The 18619-nt window shown below is 37.3% G+C and overlaps 10 protein-coding genes across 10 annotated transcripts; 5 read left to right on the top strand and 5 right to left on the bottom strand.

The window, feature by feature from the left end:
* Positions 1 to 676: 676 nt before the first annotated feature.
* On the top strand, positions 677 to 1912 carry DFA_00502 (uncharacterized protein; the record flags this gene model as incomplete). The annotated part of the gene is made up of 2 exons (XM_004358434.1): positions 677 to 1001; positions 1074 to 1912. The coding sequence occupies 2 exons, from the start codon at positions 677 to 679 to the stop codon at positions 1910 to 1912; spliced, it is 1164 nt and encodes a 387-aa protein (XP_004358491.1).
* Positions 1913 to 2304: 392 nt separating this feature from the next.
* Positions 2305 to 3861, top strand: DFA_00503 (uncharacterized protein; the record flags this gene model as incomplete). Its single annotated transcript, XM_004358435.1, has 2 exons — positions 2305 to 3347; positions 3432 to 3861. 2 exons carry the CDS (start codon positions 2305 to 2307, stop codon positions 3859 to 3861), a joined length of 1473 nt encoding a protein of 490 aa, XP_004358492.1.
* A 313-nt stretch (positions 3862 to 4174) lies between these two features.
* Positions 4175 to 5936, top strand: DFA_00504 (uncharacterized protein; the record flags this gene model as incomplete). The annotated part of the gene is made up of 4 exons (XM_004358436.1): positions 4175 to 4214; positions 4311 to 5337; positions 5419 to 5859; positions 5933 to 5936. The coding sequence occupies 4 exons, from the start codon at positions 4175 to 4177 to the stop codon at positions 5934 to 5936; spliced, it is 1512 nt and encodes a 503-aa protein (XP_004358493.1).
* A 92-nt stretch (positions 5937 to 6028) lies between these two features.
* On the bottom strand, positions 6029 to 6726 carry DFA_00505 (uncharacterized protein; the record flags this gene model as incomplete). The annotated part of the gene is made up of 3 exons (XM_004358437.1): positions 6029 to 6131; positions 6201 to 6391; positions 6673 to 6726. The coding sequence occupies 3 exons, from the start codon at positions 6724 to 6726 to the stop codon at positions 6029 to 6031; spliced, it is 348 nt and encodes a 115-aa protein (XP_004358494.1).
* A 1027-nt stretch (positions 6727 to 7753) lies between these two features.
* gacX (RhoGAP domain-containing protein) lies at positions 7754 to 9474 on the top strand (the record flags this gene model as incomplete). The annotated part of the gene is made up of 3 exons (XM_004358438.1): positions 7754 to 8290; positions 8359 to 8448; positions 8557 to 9474. The coding sequence occupies 3 exons, from the start codon at positions 7754 to 7756 to the stop codon at positions 9472 to 9474; spliced, it is 1545 nt and encodes a 514-aa protein (XP_004358495.1).
* A 363-nt stretch (positions 9475 to 9837) lies between these two features.
* Positions 9838 to 10779, top strand: DFA_00507 (uncharacterized protein; the record flags this gene model as incomplete). The annotated part of the gene is made up of 1 exon (XM_004358439.1): positions 9838 to 10779. One exon carries the CDS (start codon positions 9838 to 9840, stop codon positions 10777 to 10779), a length of 942 nt encoding a protein of 313 aa, XP_004358496.1.
* An 82-nt stretch (positions 10780 to 10861) lies between these two features.
* On the bottom strand, positions 10862 to 11680 carry DFA_00508 (uncharacterized protein; the record flags this gene model as incomplete). Its single annotated transcript, XM_004358440.1, has 4 exons — positions 10862 to 10980; positions 11045 to 11337; positions 11400 to 11478; positions 11536 to 11680. The coding sequence occupies 4 exons, from the start codon at positions 11678 to 11680 to the stop codon at positions 10862 to 10864; spliced, it is 636 nt and encodes a 211-aa protein (XP_004358497.1).
* Positions 11681 to 11852: 172 nt separating this feature from the next.
* Positions 11853 to 16673, bottom strand: chcA (clathrin heavy chain; the record flags this gene model as incomplete). The annotated part of the gene is made up of 1 exon (XM_004358441.1): positions 11853 to 16673. One exon carries the CDS (start codon positions 16671 to 16673, stop codon positions 11853 to 11855), a length of 4821 nt encoding a protein of 1606 aa, XP_004358498.1.
* A 98-nt stretch (positions 16674 to 16771) lies between these two features.
* Positions 16772 to 17269, bottom strand: DFA_00510 (clathrin heavy chain; the record flags this gene model as incomplete). The annotated part of the gene is made up of 2 exons (XM_004358442.1): positions 16772 to 16990; positions 17228 to 17269. 2 exons carry the CDS (start codon positions 17267 to 17269, stop codon positions 16772 to 16774), a joined length of 261 nt encoding a protein of 86 aa, XP_004358499.1.
* Positions 17270 to 18141: 872 nt separating this feature from the next.
* DFA_00511 (uncharacterized protein) lies at positions 18142 to 18602 on the bottom strand (the record flags this gene model as incomplete). The annotated part of the gene is made up of 3 exons (XM_004358443.1): positions 18142 to 18182; positions 18286 to 18514; positions 18600 to 18602. 3 exons carry the CDS (start codon positions 18600 to 18602, stop codon positions 18142 to 18144), a joined length of 273 nt encoding a protein of 90 aa, XP_004358500.1.
* Positions 18603 to 18619: the final 17 nt, after the last annotated feature.

The following is an 18619-nucleotide window of genomic DNA, read 5'->3' on the forward strand; positions in this document are numbered from 1 at the left end:
TTTGTATTTGAAAATGATATCGATTATAAGTTGAGCTATAAAGGTATGAAACACCATTTTAAGAACACACCCTAAATTAGATCTAAACAAAAAATCGATTGAACATATTACTATAACCCAAGTGTGATCCTCAAAAATATCAATCTCAGACACCTCTTTGGTACATAAATATCTTCTTGTTTTTTTTTTTTAGAACTGTTGAATGCCCGATCTTTGAGTACATCATACATCGTTGCATCATCATCCTCAAATGTAGTTTTGTGGTTTTCAAACAGAATCGAATTCCACGTGCATTCTATTTAAAGAAGACCCTCTTTTCTTGCTAACAAAAGCCACAAAACACGTCAGAGGGTTTAACCAAAGTTTTTTACATCTTTGATCGAAAGGGCTCAACCACTTTTTAATGGGGGGTATGTTTTGTATCTAGGGCTGCTCCCAACTCAAATATCTACAATTAGGGCGAGTCTATACCTCCCTCCTCTTTCTGATCTATTTTTTCTATGATGAGGAGGTGAAACATCATCAGATGAGATTCATTGGAAACATCATCTTCCTCAGCAACATCATTCTATTTTATTCTTTATGCAATTTTATCTCTATCTAATTATTTATCTCTAATTTATTTATTTGTTTATTTTATATTTATATTTATTTGTTTATTTTTTAATTTATTATTATGACACCAGAAAGTTTTACAGATGAAGGTAGTTCCCTTGACGGACTAGTACTATCATACTTTATATTTAGAATGATTATTACATTTTTCATGGTTGTCATGACTAGTCGACAACTATACATAGAGATTGAACATACAAAGAGAGCGCTCACCAACCCAAAGTGGTGGGCTCTTGTAGGTGTTTTAATATTTTCAATGGATCGATTCATCTACTCGATCGCAGTCATCATTGTAAAGGATTACGAGTATGGATCAATTCCGGTTCTAATTGGAATGTTTAGTACTTTTGGTGTAATGTCAAGTTGGTGTTTTATAGGTTGTTTTTGTAAGTACTAAAAAATAAATAAATAAATAATTAAAATAAATTAAATAATTAATTTGTAATGTTTTTTTTAAGGGTCACAACTATTATTTATATTATTTTTAGGATCAAAGATTAACTTACAATATAGTAATAAGATTTGGTATTTGACATGGGCTGAAATTGGGTTGGTGACAGTTTACACAGTCTCTTATATGATTATATCAATCTACTATTTAAAGTTTGCAGCTACCTTTTATATGATTGGATTCTTGACCATCATTTGTGTATTTGGAAGTATCCTATTTGCATTTGGGGTGATTCTATGGCGACAAATGAAAATACACCAAAACGATATTAGGAGTGATAGGATTAAAAAGACGGTGGCCAAGATTAAATATCTATCCATCTTTTTAATGGTCATTGTAGTCAGTGCTTTGATAAGAGATCTTATTTGGAAGGTTGCTTTTCCAAATATGACTATGAATGATAATGCTCGTCATCTATCAAACTTTATAACCTTTTTCTTGGAGACTCTTGGAGGTGTAGTGGTCATGATTGCAGTAGGTGATGAACCATTCAACTATTTCTATCTAAAGGATGTCATTCCATTTCAACGTGCACATAATACTCTTCCTAATCACCATCACACGGTACCAAATCAACCACCAAAGAGATCAATGCTTAAACCAACCATTGCTACATTCAAAGCTTTGATTGGTCGACCCGTCAAACAACCAAATGAAACTGATCTATCATCCATGTCATTATCAGATACTTCAACAGTTGCAACTTCATCAATCATCAGTAGTAGTTCTGCAAGCACTAATATCCACGTCGTCAACGATTCAACAACAACAACCATTTCAGAGGCAGAAAAAGAGGCAATTGAATTAGAGAAACAATTTAAAGATATAACCATCTCTATTCAATAAACATAAATATAATATCGTATACTATACTATCTACACTATACTATATTCAGGCATATACATACATTAAAATGACGATCATCATCATCATACATATACATTTGTTTAAATAGTTCTTTCAAAAGCTTGGGAACTCCCACGAATAAAAGTACATCATCATGTTACCCGTTTTGTGCAGAGGTCGTTCTGCATTCTTTGTTTTTTTCAAATTTTTTGAAAAAGTAATATCTCCTTCAAAGGTTTGATTCCTACTCCATCACCTTGCTGATGTCATTATAAATAGAAGTAGTGTACTTTAATGTTGTAAATAATAATCATAATCATAATAGTTAGTTGTATAAATAATTAGAGTTGTAATTTTAAAAAGTGTATAAATAATAATAAATAGTTTAGAGATGTCAACAACAAGTATACTTGATTTACCACAAATCATAATACACCAAATCTATAGTTGTATTGAAAAGGATGAAGACAGAATCAACTTATTTTTCAGTTGTAAGAAATTGATGAACAAGAAGTTCTTGGTGTTGAATGTATCGTATAGTCTAGAGTCGTTCAAGTACCAGAGTATCGTCGATTGCTGTGTCAATTTGAATGTACAGAATAACCATTTACGCAATTTGTTTAGTCTGTTGTACCATAGCAAAGACACGGTTGCATCGACCAACACCACTCTACAGTACATTGAACCGGCTGCATTATCGCCTGCCGCCGCTGCAGCTGCCATCAAGTGGATGGAAATGCCAACGTTTACATTACCACGTCTCAACTATCTCCGTATATTTAAACGTAACAATCCACCAGAACCATACCTCACGTCACAACAGATAGTTGATTTTGCAAGTTACATTCCACCATGTGTCACAACGATCGTGTTTGAAGTGGATTTTATCGAACCTATTGCCACCAACCTACCCAATACACTCAAACACATTAAATTCTCACTGTGCTACAACCAACGTATCTCAAACAAGACATTTCCAGCGTCGATAGAGTCGATCACCTTTGGCGCCTATTTTGAAAAGGAGATTGCGCCTGGTGACCTGCCCGAGGGTCTCTTGTCGTTGGCACTCGGCTTCAACTTTGACAAACCACTGCCAAAGGGTGTCTTGCCACCCAATCTACGTGTCTGCGACTTTGACTTTTCCTTTCCAGCCCATTCCATCCACTTTCCAGAGTCGGTTAGGTCTCTACGACTAGGACAAAATCAACGAGCATTTGAAGAGAATGAACTCCCACCCAACCTAGAATCACTCATCTACTCACGATACCATTCCACCAAAGCTAGTTTTAGATACGGTTCACTCCCTCAATCACTTCGTAAACTCTCCCTACCCGATTCCTTCAACACTATCCTTGACATTGGTATCCTTCCACACGGTCTAACTCATCTAACCTTTGCTGATAATCATAATTGTGAAATTTTACCTGATTCTTTGTAAGTTTAAAGAAATAGAAATAGAAAACAAATACATAAATGGATACTTATTTATTTAATTTATTTTGTTTATTTTGATTTTAGGCCAAGAGGATTAACACATTTAAAATTTGGAAAATATTTTAATCAAAAATTACCATCTCAATTACCAAATCTAAGAGAATTAATTATGGGAATGAGTTTTAATCAAAAGATTAAATACCTACCCGAGACATTAGAGTATCTAGTGTTTGGCGATGACTTTAATCAACCTCTACCATCACTTCCAATGTGTTTGAAACGATTGGAATTGGGTAGAAATTTTGCCCAACAAATCAACTATCCCCCGCAATTGGAATTATTGCGTTATGCTTGTCCCTGTCCATTTGACAGTGAAGAACAAGTATTACCAAAAACAACAGTCGCCATAGCAGTCGACAGCCATGACATTGAAAATCCAAGACCAGATCCAACTTTTATCAATGATTATATCATGTCTTATGATTTACCAATTTCAAATAAATCATTATATTAGTTCGTCGAAGAGAATATATATATATATTGTAAATAAATAATAAATATGGATCAGTACCCCATAATATATTATTTATTTGATATCAGAGAAAAAGGGGCAAAAAAATATATTTTTATTGTTTCTATTTTTTTGATCAGGTCAACTCTTAAACTATTCAATATTATTGATCATTTATTCATCCTATTCTACCTATTTATTCATCACCATAGGTGTAATACACAAACCAAGAGATAGTATAAGATCAGGTCATTTATTTATTGTCTATTATAACTTGTCCAAAATTGTAAAAATAGAAATCATTAAAAATAAATAAATGGCCTGTTTGGCAGTCACAAGTGCTGCTCGATCTATTTGTATGTATTTTAAATTTATAATATTGATAAATGTCATTTATACAACTATTATTATAATAGTCTAGAGAGATAGATCAATGTCTACATCATTGATAGATCTTGGATACGTACCGATATGCTTAATCTATCGGTTTCTAGAATCAGACAAGGATAGAATAGAGTTGTTTTACATATGTAAAAAGTTGATGAACAAGAGATACTTGGTGTTGGATGACGGTGTCTATCAACTAGAGAAATTCAAGTATCAGAGTATAGTAGACTGCTGTGTAAGACTAGCTGTTGGCAACGACCATCTCAAGCATCTCTACAACTTGCTCTACAACAACACCAACACATTGGTCGCATCACTTAATGCCAAGACTATCGACTACATCAGACCAGAGGTATCTTCAGTTGCAGCAGCTGAAGCTGTACAAGCGTGGAAACACGGTGCACGCGCCAACATACTACCTCGTCTCCAGACACTCGTCATTGACAAATCAAACGATATTGCATTCTTAACATCACAACAAATTGTTGATTTTGCAAGTTACATTCCACCATGTGTTACAACGATCGTATTCAACGTTGACTTTATCGAACCTATTGCAACCAACCTACCATCAACCATCAAATCAATCGCATTTAAAAGATGTTATAACAAGTCAATCACAAGATCGAGTTTTCCACCGACCCTCCAATCACTTCATCTCGGTGCCTACTTTAACATGCCTATTCGAGGTGGTGATCTTCCTATTGGGTTGTTGGATCTACAGATTGGTAGTGGGTACAGTCACCCTCTACCCGTCGGTGCCCTTCCTCCCCACATTCACAGCCTCACCTTTTTAACGAGGAACTTTGTCAAAGACTCTGTACACTTTCCACACACGGTGAGAAAGCTTGTTCTCTCCTCTGTACGGTCGATTCAAAAGGAAGAGTTCCCTCCCAACCTAGAATACCTTGAATTCTACGACGCATCACCTGAAATCATAAAAGGGTCATTACCAACATCCCTACGTAAACTAGTTTTACAAGGTCCCTTTAAACTCGACTCTCCAGATATTCTTCCTCCCAATCTAACTCATCTAAGATTTGATGATAAATCAAATTCTGGTATCATAAAATATCTCCTCATTGTTTGTAAGTAAAATTAAAAAGAATAATATTAATTGTAATAATAATACTAATTATTTAATATTTATATTGAATATATTAATATATTTAGACCAGAATCTATAACTCATTTAAATTTTGGATTATATTTTAATAGTAAATTACCTACACCTTTACCATCGAACCTTGTAGAGTTGGTATTTGGATCATTATTTAATCAACCTATTCAAGAAGGTGATCTACCAGAATCACTTGAATATTTAGCATTTGGAGATGGATTCAAGAAAAAGTTACCAATATCTATGCCTAAAGGGTTGAAACGATTGGTACTAGGAAAGAGTTTTGATGTATCCAATATACGTAAACATTCATTTCCATCGTTGGAACATATTACAGTTTGGTCAACTCCAAGTATCATGCATAAAAAAGGTCCTACCATTCCTACCACTTGCAGTGTTGTATATCAATCAGGATTAATAACAGAACCAAAATTTTATAATGATTATCATATTTCTCTTCCACCACCACCACCAATACCATCTCCACAAACTTTGTAAATTATAATTATAAATACATGTATTTTATTTATTTTGTAAATACTATTCGCTAGATATATATAAAAATAGATAGATAGGATAGACAGAAAGACTAAGTACTTAGTCTATCTATTTTTTATATATATATATAAAAAAGGGAAAAAAATTATTATTAATTATTAATTATTAATTATTTATATCTAACTTTTGTAAATTATTATTATTAGGACTGGCAGGATCTGTTGTAACTTCTTTTAATCCTGGAACAACACCATTCTTTCTATTTTTACTAAATATAAAATAAATGATTAATAAATAAATGAATTATTTAATTATATTTATTTTTCTTTATACATACGCTCTCTTTTTCTTTCTTCTAATAGAATCAACCAAAGCAAATACACCAAATGGATTAAATACAGAATAGAAAGACCAAAATATGATTTCTTTTTTTTCCTCTTTTTCCATCTTTACAGTTTCCTCATCATCCATGATACGATGATACCATCTAACATCTTCAGCAGATTCTGTTGCCATCTCTAATTCTATCTATCTATTATCTTATAATATTATTTTACTTTAAAGGTCTTTGGTTGTGTGAAATTAATTAAATATTTAAGTATGATGTAACAAATAAAAAACTAAGTATTATTTGTATGAATAACAATTGAATGGTTGGGGGTTTTCATATCCCGATTTTCGTATTTATTTATAATTGGGGGTAGTGGTAGATGGAATGAATGAACATACCTACTATCAAAAATATGGGGGTATCCATGGAAAACAAATATATATATATTTGTGGGTGAGTGAATTGAGGAGGGGTTTACTCGTGAGAGACATAGAGAAGAGAGAGATGGATTGATTGGGAAAAAATCTGTCATTGTAATAGATTTTCTCTTCTCGAGAGAGAATGAAAGAGTGAAAGAGTGAAAGAAAGAATGAATGAAAGATGAAGTAAATAAATTGTATTAATGCCGGCAAAAAATAAACTATTATTATTATTATTATTATTATTATTATTATTTTAAAATCAATCCATTCTTTAAATATGTACAAAGAGAGAGTTGAAATATGAAGTTTGAATATGAGTACACCTATGCTAGGTGATAGATAGGAATTATAAAGATCGATAAATAGATTTAAAAATATCTCGCTCGATGCTAGGTGCAGATGAAAATGATCAGAGCCCGATTGAAAATGGCTGGCTCTCAGCCATCCATCCATCTTTCAAAATGGGATTTTATGTTGAACAAAAAAAAAATCTTTTTTTACTCTGAGAGTTGCTCTCGAGATTAGCTTTTCCTCCATCATTATTCATACGACTAGACTAATCTAGATTAGATTTGAAACAGAAAGAGACAGAGAAAAGACACAAGTTGTGTGTGTGTGTTTGTTTGTTCACTTGTATATATATAAAACTCAAAGCAGCTACAACTAAACCTCACGATCATCAAACAAATCAACCCAACAAAAACATATCAATAACAAAAAGTAGTAGTAGTGGTGGGGGTTAAAGCATTATCTTGGCGCTACACAACCTTCTGTTCTGCTGATTGATTATATAGATAGATAGATAGATAGATATATAGATAGAAATATAGAGTACAGTACATACTTTTACTTACTTTATCTAACAATTGTAATTTAATGTATGTATCATTGATCAAGAGAGAGATCAACAACCAACTGATCGAAAACGATGATCATTTGATTCACTGCAATATATATATATATATCTCTATCGTTGCAATATGATACTGTACAGTACTTTTATTAGCTTTCTAATCTAATCTTCATCATCATTATCATTTGATCATTATTAGAGATTTTAGATTTGTAACATCATTTTAGACGACGAGATATATATATATATATAAATATATATATTGATATTTATAATATTTAAGAATGAGAGTTGGAGCATATTATAGTGGTAATGGACAAGTGATACAAGCAGGAGGTAAAGTGTTTGGAGCAGCGTTGGCAGATTTGATGGCTGTACAAAAGAAAACGATTCCTCAACTAAAGGTACCATTGTTCTTGCACAATGGATTCAGATATATAATTCAACACGGTTTGGAGATTGAAGGTATCTTTCGTATTGCAGGTACCAAGGAACGTGTCAAACAGCTACAGATGCAGTTGGACAAGGGCGATCAAATCGATTTCATCTCTGCCAAGGTCGACCCCGTCGATTTTGCAGATCTCATAAAGATCTATTTCAGAGAGCTACCAGACTGTCTGATGCAGTCCGAGTACTACGACGCATTCATTGCAACACTCACACAAGACCGCATTGGTCAGGTCCAGAAGCTACGTGAACTCGTCTCTGGTCTCAAACAAGAAAACCAAGACCTCCTCAAAGAATTGGCTTGGTTCCTTGGTAAGATTGCTATCAACCATGGTTTAAATAAAATGACTGCTGAAAATCTTGGTCTAGTTTTTGTAAGTAATAATATAAAAGAAAGAAAGACCTATATATTAATTAATCTATTTCTTTTCATCTCTTTTAGGGACCAAACTTATTATGGAAAGGAGGTAAAGCAACAAGTACAACAGATATGATGGAATTGATGGCAGGAGCAGGAAAGATTAAACTATTGGTAACATTATTATTGGAGGAACAAGATTATATATTTGACAATATCATTTCGCCGGCGACTGCATCGACCAGTGGTTCGGACCCATTGCAAGTGTCGTTTATCTTTAAGCTGTGCGGGTATAAAAAGACGGTGCAGGGTATTGCCATTGTCGAGGGTACTGCCGAGACGGCCGCGTCGATTTGGACGGCCGACTCGGGTGGCCAACTCAGAATATTCAACAGCGAGACGTACGAGAAGGAGCGCGATATCGACTCTGGCCTCGGCCGTGTCTTTACCATGGTTTCGGTGCGTGACCATGCATGGATTGCTTCTTCGTCGGGTGTCTCTGTCTGGGATCGTAGCGGAAGCGTCGTCAAGGAATTCCCAGGCTTCCACGTTTCACTGGCACCAGTTTATTCACACGGCGAACTACGTGTATGGGCCGGCACCGAGCAAAAGATCACTGTCTTTTCGGCCAGCGGTCCTGTCCTCGAGGTGGCTCAGACCATCGAGCTGCCCGGCCAGTTTATCGTCTCGATTGCCGAGATTTACGGCCCTGCCAACCAGGTGTGGGCCGGTGCCACCAACGGCATCATTTTTGTGTTTGACAAGACCACCGGCGCACAGATCCGTGAGCTTCGCACACCCGCGCGTCGTAACATCACCTGTCTCACCTACCACAATGGACGTGTGTGGGCTGGCTCGGAAGACAAGATGATATTTGTCATTGACCCCACCGATTTTGCCATCATTCACACCATCCAAGACAATGAAATGCTCATGTTAAACACCTTTAAACCAATCGCCTCTTCCATCTGGACGTGCTCCCGTGACTCGGCCATACGTATTTTTGACAACAACGCCTTTGCCAAGATTGGTCAGTTGGACGATTTCCACACAGACGCTATCGTCGACGCCGTCTTTCATTGGAACAATCGAAAATTACGTTGGGAATTTTGGAGTGCCAGTTTTGATAAATCAGTTTGCATATGGGGTGTTCAATCAGATAGTTTACCTGCTCCTCCTCCTCCTCCATGTTTTACCTAAACAAAAAGAAGTAGAAGAAGAAATAATAATATTAATCAAAGATACAATAATTAAAATAATAATTAAAATAATGACAATAATAAGAATATTTTTACAAAAGATGAAAAAGTAATAATAATAATAACAAACAACAACAATAATATTCTTTTGTTCGACAATAAAATAAAACAACTTTATTTATTACAAATACATATTTTCTATTTTTATCCTTGTCCAGGCAATTTTTGAAAATTTGACTAATTTTGACTTTTGAGTGTTCATCAAAACACTCACTTTCTGATCTTGTTTGTAGTCTTTTTTAGTCATTATTCTTAATTTTCTTTATATATATACATTATAGTATATGATATTATTCTAAAAAAGATGAAGAGAAATCAAACAAAGGATAAAACTAAACAACAAGAAACAAAACCATCAAACAAGACAGCACAACCTATAACAAGTGATGAAGAGACTGATGATACACTTGTAATCGATCAATCAGTTACAAAAAAGAAAGAACAAAATGGAGTAAAGAGTAATGATCAAAAACAACAAAATGGAGAAACCAATACTTCTACAACTACTACTGCAACTGCTACTTCTGCAGCAGCTTCTACTTCTGTTGATACTTCAGTAGATACAAAGAAATCAACAAACAAATACAAGACAGTAATTAAATTTACATTACTATTTTTAATGGTACCATTACTCTTTTCAATGCCACTTATCCTAAGAAGTGCAGGAGAGGCAGTAGCGAATAATCGCGAGTACCTCTACTACATTTGGGCACTGTATGCAGTGATTTGGGCAGCATTGATCTATAACAAGAGAAAGACGACATCGATCTCATCTTTTGTCAACCACAATCTCCAATGGCTTATCGCTGCTCTTGGAGCCTTTATCGTGCTTGATATCCCCAAGATGATCCAACAAGTGGATCTCAGACGTGAGGTCTTGTTTGTATGGTGCACTCTTACTTGGATCCCCAACATTATCCTCTACTACTTTGACGACACCAACTACTATGACAAGGAAGCAAAGGAAGAGGAACGTTCACAGAGAAAGAAGAAAAAGGACGAAGAGAAGCGTGCCAAGCTCGAAGAAAAGAGACGTCGTCGTCAACAAGAACGTATGGATCGTTACACACCAAACCAAAGAATGCTATTGAATGCCTCCATCTACTTTGGCATTGCCCTTTTGGTTGCCCTTTTGGCATGGCAAACTTATCGTTGGTATCTAAAGACTCAACAAAATATCGAAGAAAGAATTAGATTAACTCCTGGTCATGTTGAACCTGAACCAGAATTCCATTTTGATGATTAATAATAATAAAAGTAAAAAAGTAATAATAGTAAAGTAAATAACAACGAGACTAGTATATCTATTTCTTTTTTTTTTTGTTTGTTTAGATTATATCTTTTCTAAAGAAATCATATATCATTTGATTAAATGATGAATCAAATCCAGTTTTTAAATTTAATTCATCAATACTTGCAATTGATATTCTTTCAATAGTTTCAAATTCTAAAACATAGATAAATATTAAATCGTTAAAAATTATTTGTTTCATTTCATATTTTTAACATACTTTGTAATAATAATTTACATTGATCAATTTTAATATTTGGAATTGATAATAAAGCTTTAATTGATTTGTTTTGGAGTAATATTGAATTGGTTTGATCTTTTAATTGTTCCATTTCCATTTCAAATTCATTTGTATGATGTGATAGAATTTCAAGTATTATATCTGTCACTTCAAAAGTTTGTGATACCAATAATACTTTTGGTCCATTTGTTTTTGGAATATAATTTTGGAAATCATTAAATAAATTAATATTTTGAATTGATGTATCTTTATCAAAATCTAAAATTAAATATCTAAATATAATATTAAATCAAAATTAATATTAATAATAATTAAATTTACGTCATGGACATACTTTAATAATTGATTTGATTCCAATTTTAATTGATTCAAAATGTCAATTTGATTTCCTTGTAATTGTGATATTTTATAAACTATAAAAGAAGAATTGATTAGTTCAAATCTTTATTTCTATTATTAACCTTACATACTATAAAAAGATAGATTAAAAGAAGGGAAATAGAAATGAGAATCTTGATTCTGATCAAATTTATGATTAAATAAAGTTGATAATCTATGAGTAATTATTGATTTCTCTAGTCCTTTTTTAATTATTACTTGATGTAATTTATTCATTCTCTCTATCTCTCTTTGTAAAATAAAAATATTCTAAATGATGATGTTTTATTTTTTTAAAGGGTTTTTATTTAAATTTTTTTTTTTAAAAATATTATATTATTATTGTCGGTGTTATACTAAATTTATGCATGTTTTGATTATTTTGATTGATTATTATTTTTTTGTTGATTTAATAATAACCACCATAACCTTGTTGTTGTTGTTGATTATAACCACCTTGTTGTTGTTGATTATAACCTATTTGTGGTTGTTGATACATTCCAGTGGCGGGAGGGAGAGCCAACATGCCACCAGTGGCAGCATATCCATAAGAGATGTTGTTGAAATCTGGTTGGTAGGAAGCTTGTTCGGCCGATTGCAATTCGTCTTCTTGTTTCTTTTTACGGTGTTGCATGTCTTCGCCGAGTTGGTCGACCTTGGCCGAGATTTCCTTGACGTATTGGATGATGTATGGGAAGGCGTGGTTGATGATATTGTTTCTCCAGGCCAACTCGAGGACGACGTCTGGCTTGACGAGATCGTAGCAAGTGTAGAGACATGCGGCAAAGGCAGCGTTGTTGCCTTGATCGACAAAGAACTGGAGCAACTCTTCGGCAACTTGTGGGTTCTTGCTGTCGGCGGCCGATTGCATGGCGTCCTTGTAGAGGTTGTCCTTTTTAGAGAGTTCGACCGATTGAGCCCAACGGTTGTTCTTTTTGTAGAGGTAGGCGGCGATACGACGGAATTCGAGCAACTCGTGCTTTTCGAGCTTTTGGGCGAGTTGGATGGTGGCAAAGTTGGAGTTGGCGTCGATGGATGCACGCAACGATTCGTAGTCTTCCTCTTCGACATAGAGCTCGTTGAGGGCCTCGTTGATGGCGGCAACGTTGCTGTCTTGGGCGCCGACGAGGTATGGCTTGACGAGGGGGAGGTGACCGAGTGAACGGATCAACTGGACGGCCTTGGCATGCTCGATACGTGGCGAGAGGACGGTGAGAAGGTCGTTGATGAGGAGGGGTTGTTCCTCGAGGTAAAACTGGATGGCGCTATAGTAGAGCTCGAGCTTGGCAACCTTGGAGACGGTCTCCTTGAAGAGAGTGTGGTCCCAAGCTTCGATCGAGTGGTTGATCATGGTGTTGATGGCATTGTCGTGCTCGTCATAGTGAATGTAGAGGTAGGTGAGCTCGGACCATTGTTGGTTAGAGACGCATGCCTTGATGACCTTTGGTACATTGAGACGTGCGTAAAAGAGCTTGATGTGTTCCATCAACTTGTCCTCTTTGTACTTGGAGTAGAGGATGGCGAGCTCGGTAAACATACCGACATGAGCACGATCCGATGCAAGACCAGACTCGAGCAACGAAATGAGTTCGTTAAAGTAACCTCTGTCTTCGTATTGCTTGATAAGTTCTTCCAATTCATCACCATGGACGATAATATTGATACCACAGATTTGTGCCAATCTAAACTCACGTGCGTCGATACAGGCAGCCGACACCTCCTTCCAGGTCTTGGTAGAGTTGGCCTTACGTGCCGAATCGACGGCAGATTGGAACTGACCGAGCTTGACAAGACACGAAGTAAGACGTGAAAAGTTGGAAATATTGGTAAACAAGATCTTGGCAGCTTCATACAATCCACTGTCGAAACAACGGTCACCAATCACTTGGATGTGTGCAGAGTTGGGTGAGTTGATAAAGTCTTCCATCTCGGCGAGCTTGTCGACCTTGGCATAGGCATAGATGAGCTCAGACTCGACGGCTGGCTCCTTGATCTTTTTACGACACATCAAAAGGTACTTGACGAGCTCTTCGTAGCAGTTGGCCTTTTCAGATGCGCTGATCACCTCGTGGTAGAGGTCGACGTCGGCGGCCTTGATAAAGCTCTCGATCGCCTCCTTGATCATACCCTTGCTGAGTTGTGCACGTGCAAGCTTGCCAAACACTTCGATCTGGTTGACACGCTCGGCAAAGTCATAGGCACGTTCGATCGAGTCGATCTGGTTGATGAGCACATCAATAGCTTCAACGTTGAAATCAAACTTTTTGTAGATGAAAAAGGCTTCCTCAAAGAGACCGGCATCAATGGCGACTGGTGCCATACGGCTACCGTCAAAGTTTTCCAACTTGTTGATATAGTCGTTGACACGGCTCTTGTCGGCACGGATCGCCGTCAAAATGAGCAAGTTTTGCAACTCGGTGGCCGAACGGAACTCCTTGCCCTCGAGAACAATCTTTTCGAGCAATTCAATGAGTTCGTTGGGGAGATCGGCATTCATAAAGGCTTGGACGGTCGACGACACCTCGACGGCATTGGTTGTCTCTGGAAGAGCGGTTTGCACGACTTGGTCGATAAGAGAACGCTTAAACTCGTTGGATTCGGCCAAGACGTAGGCCCAAAGGTCTTGATCTTGACGTTCGACAAGGTAACGAGCTTGGTTCTTGAAGAGGGCATTCTTGTTGGTGACTTCAATCAAGTCATAGTCACAGAGACCACGCTTGTAGGCGACAAACGAGAGGTATGGATCACGCTTCTCGCAGTATTTACCGACTACCTTGCTGTCGTAGAATTGGTTGTGAACGAGGAATGCCTCTGGGTTCTTGTTTGAGTCAATGTAGACCTTGGCGAGGGCATTGTGGACGGCTGGCTCAATGTTGCCTTCGTTGACACGGGCTTCCAACCAGGGGAGGAGGAGCTTGAGACGGTTACGCTTCTCGACTTGTTCGACGAGTGTGTCGGCTGGACACATGTTACGAACCGATGCAATCAACGAACGCAAATAGTCTTCTTGACAGTCGAGGTCGAGGAGAGCACCGACGACGAGTGGTGTGTTGGTTGGGTTGATCTTTTGGACGTATGCTTCAATATACTTGTTGAGATTGTTCTTGTAGAGGTAGATGGTGAGATCAGAGATGAATTGGTAACGGTCGCACACGATGATGAGTGGCAATTGGTCGGGCAACTTGGCCTCCTTCAAAAAGTCACGGGTCTTTTCGGGGTCGTAAAAGTTAGAGTCGCGACACATACGTTCGACTTCCTTGTACTGGCCGCTCTTGGCTGCTGCCTCGATGTACTTGAAGTGTACCTCGGGGGACTGCGAGGTGACGACGATTTGGGTGAGGTAGAGGAAGAGACCTTCAAAGAGACGGAAGTTTTCAAACATGGCAATGACAGACTCGGGTGTCATGCTGTCATCGGTGTAACGGATGGCAATGGCGACAACCAACTGCAAGTATTGACGTGGGTTGGCACGGAGGAAGTCCTTCATACACTCCATACGGTCCTCGGGGTTGAGCGAGCCAAAGTATTGCACCAAAAAGTCTTGTGGGACGGCCGAACCGGCAGTGGCGAGCACACGCTTAATATCAACGAGTTCGGTGTAGTGTTCGAGGGCACGTTGGTAGAGACCGGCCTTTTCACAGAGGTTTCCAATACGCACACGGTTATAGTGCGAGAAACGCTGGCTGCCCATAATGGCATCGGCATTTTGTGGAGCGTGGATGAGGTTGAGCTCGAGCAACTTGGTTTGCAAGTTGGCGTCGGCGGCGTTGTCGTTGGTGAGGATCGAGAACAAAAAGTTGGATGTCTCTTGGATCATGTTACGCGAAGCAAACAAGTCGACGATGGCCATGGGATCGGCAAATGGACCGTTCTCGTCCTTGATGAGCTTGACGGCAAAGTCGGTGGCACCGGCGGGGTTGACGGCGACCAAACGACTGAGCAAAAACATATAGTCGGGGGTATACCCAATCTTTTTCGAGTAGGCAATGATCTTGTCAAATTCACCGGCTTCGGCGTACAATGCAATAGCCTTGTCTGAGGCACCGGCACGATAGTAGATAGAGAGTGCAAGCTTACGGTCGTGGGCACGCACTTCATCACCGAGTTGCTCTGAACACTCGAGTTTGTCGTCGGTCAACCACTTTTCGAGGATTTGCTTCTTGCCTTGTTGGAGGACTGGACGGACAAGCTCGAGCGACTCAACCTTGTTGAGCTTACCCTTTTCGAGGAGGATACCAAAATACTGGAGCAATGGGAGTGGTTGGTTGGGGACGGATGGGAGTGCTTGGAAACGCTGGATGGTCTGGATGTTACGCAAGGTGGTGCCTGGCGAGTCGGCGGCAACCTTGGCAGCCTCCTTGTAGAGACCCTGCTGGAAGAGACGCTCAAACTGGCCTTGGAGGAGACCCTCGGCACCTGGTAAATTGTTCTTGGAGGCCATGGCAACAGCAAGGTCGTAGTTACCAAGGGTGTTGCAGATATATGGGATAATGTTGGCATCGTCGATCGAGACGGACAAGACCTGACCCTTACGGTTGACACAGATGATGCCGTTGGTCGACTCTTGGAAGGCAGTGACAAAGATGGATTCGGTCGAGATACGGTTACGGTAGATCAAACTGGCAGTTGACAAGTCAAACAAATGGATGTAGCCGAGATTGGTGACCAAGTAGATGACCTCGTACTTTTCAGAGATTTGCATGGCCACTGGGAAATCAGATGCACCTACGTCGGGTGGGTAAAACACGTCTCCTGGACGCTTGGTGAAACTGGGTCCGTCACCCTTGCTCACCTCTAAAACGAGTACCTTGCTGGCGGTTGGATTACGCGACGAGATGACAAAGAGGATGCTTGGACGTGTAGCACCTGGCACAATGTAGTTGGCAAAGCAGGCGGCGTGTCCTTCAATCGACTGGGAAATACCCTTCTCGACAGAGAACAACTGGATACGCCCAGCTACACGGTTGTCAATTTGGTGGATGGCAACCAATGCCAACCATTGTTGTGTGCTGTCGGAACGGTAGTTTATAATCTTGGTGTTGGCGAGGTCGGGGTGACGATCAAACATCTTGACTGGGTCACTATTGCCTTCCTTGGACCAATGATATACTGATGTTGGTGTCACTAATGCCAATGTATTTGATGAAATCCATTTCCAAAATTCCAATACCTCTGGCATATTAAATGATTTTAATTTCATTCTTTGTTCAATTGAAATTAATTGAATCATTGTCCAACTAGAGAGAGAGAGAGAGAAAATAAAAAATAAACAAATGTTAATATATATATATATATATAAATATTATATTGAGTCGTTTGTTTGATCTCTCATTTACCTTTAAGTGCCAAAATAGGTTCTTTTGGATTCATAATTGCATTGTCAGCTTTAATTTGTTTTCTGAGGATTTGTGAGGGATTGTCTGTATCGATGATAACTACATTGTTATTTTCATCGGTTCCAGTCTCTCTAATGCAAATATATTTTTCACTTTCCATTGTCAATGTTGCAAATCCAATAGATTGTGCTCCAATACCCAAGTTGGATAACTATAATAATAAAGTTAATGGATGGAATCAAGATATTAATAATCGATCTATTCTTGACTCTCGGTAGTGGCAGTGGCAGTGGGTTTTAGTAAAAACCCCCCTCCCCCTTCCACACCACAGCAGCAACAGCAATAGTAGCCGACACATTCATTTGATCATCACGATGAATCATCAATATTCTATATTGTATATCTATCTATCCTGCTTGCTGGTCATATGATACTTTTTGATACATACTTGGAGTACTTCCTTAAACACAATTGGGAGAGTTTGTGCCATTTTTTAGTTTGTTATATTTTGTTGTTCTTTCTTTCTTTCTTTATGATTATATATATGTATTAAAAAAGAGAGAGATAGTAAAATCTATGATAAAAAAAAAATATATTGAAAAAACTTTATGTCTCTAATCTATAATACAAATAAAAAAAAAAACTAATAGTAATGTAATTTAATAGATTGATAGATTGAATGAATGGTTAATATAAAGTCTACAAGTCTTCTATCTACAAGTTCTTCTTTTTTTTTGTAAGGTCATAATCGTTGTATAACACCCGCCTGCCTGCCACTCGACTAACTAGCATCTGTCATTTGATCATCAACTTCCTTTATCATCTTTATATTTGAAGAATCTTGGTTGGTTGATTGATTGATTGATTGACTGATTGAATTATGATTACTCTTCTACTACTATTATATGATGATATCATACTTACAAATAGATGGATGATGAAGATTGACTGATTAATGAAATCCTCTAATTATCTCCCAATAAAAAGTAGTGTAATAAAATATAATAATTGCGCAGGTTGTGAATAGACACCAAACACAGAGTGTTGCTTGCTCTTCACACCTCCTGAGAAGCAAGAAAATTGATTTTTTTTTTTTATTTTTTTAAAAAACTCTCATGTGATGGTGTGATTGATGCTGAGGGGAAAACTCTTTTGACCATGGCACGCAGTTCACATGAAAACTCGGCAGAGTGACCATGACAAGAGTGAGCCCTTGAATTAAATCATTGAATTTGGGGCAGAGTGTCCAAGTAATATTGTAATATTAATATTTACATTCCATAGCATAGTTTGTGGTTTATATATTTACAATAATAGTATCAATCATTTATTTTTAGATTTGTTTGTTGTTTTGTTGTTGTTTTAAAGAATTGATGCGGCAATTTCTTCATATGATCCATCGTCTATAAAAATAATGAGGAAAGATATTAATATTAATAATCACAACTATAGAGAAAGATAGAGAAAGATAGAGAAAGATTCTTGATCAGTCTCGAGACACATTACCATTCTTGTAAACTAAATATACAACATCATCATTTTTCATATTTAAACTATTGACAGTCTTTTTGTCATCGAGTACTGTTCCATTGTGAATCAATCTAACATAGTCAGATGGTTTGTCTTGTAATTTGTTGATGATGGCAATATCATTCTTGAGCTTTTGAATGCTATCTGTATTCTCTGCTGATAAAAAGATCGTTTGTTCCTTTCTCTTGACACGGAAGTAGAGTGACTACAAAAAAGGAAAAAGATAGATATTATGTTAGTACAATGATGTTGGTATTGCGCTGTAATCTCTTTATCATCATTATCTTTACCATTTTATATATATATATAT

The sequence above is a fragment of the Cavenderia fasciculata genome (genome assembly GCF_000203815.1).
Source record: "Cavenderia fasciculata unplaced genomic scaffold Scf_Dfasci-F-a-25c12.r2-5, whole genome shotgun sequence".
Classification (NCBI taxonomy): Eukaryota; Evosea; class Eumycetozoa; order Acytosteliales; family Cavenderiaceae; genus Cavenderia; species Cavenderia fasciculata.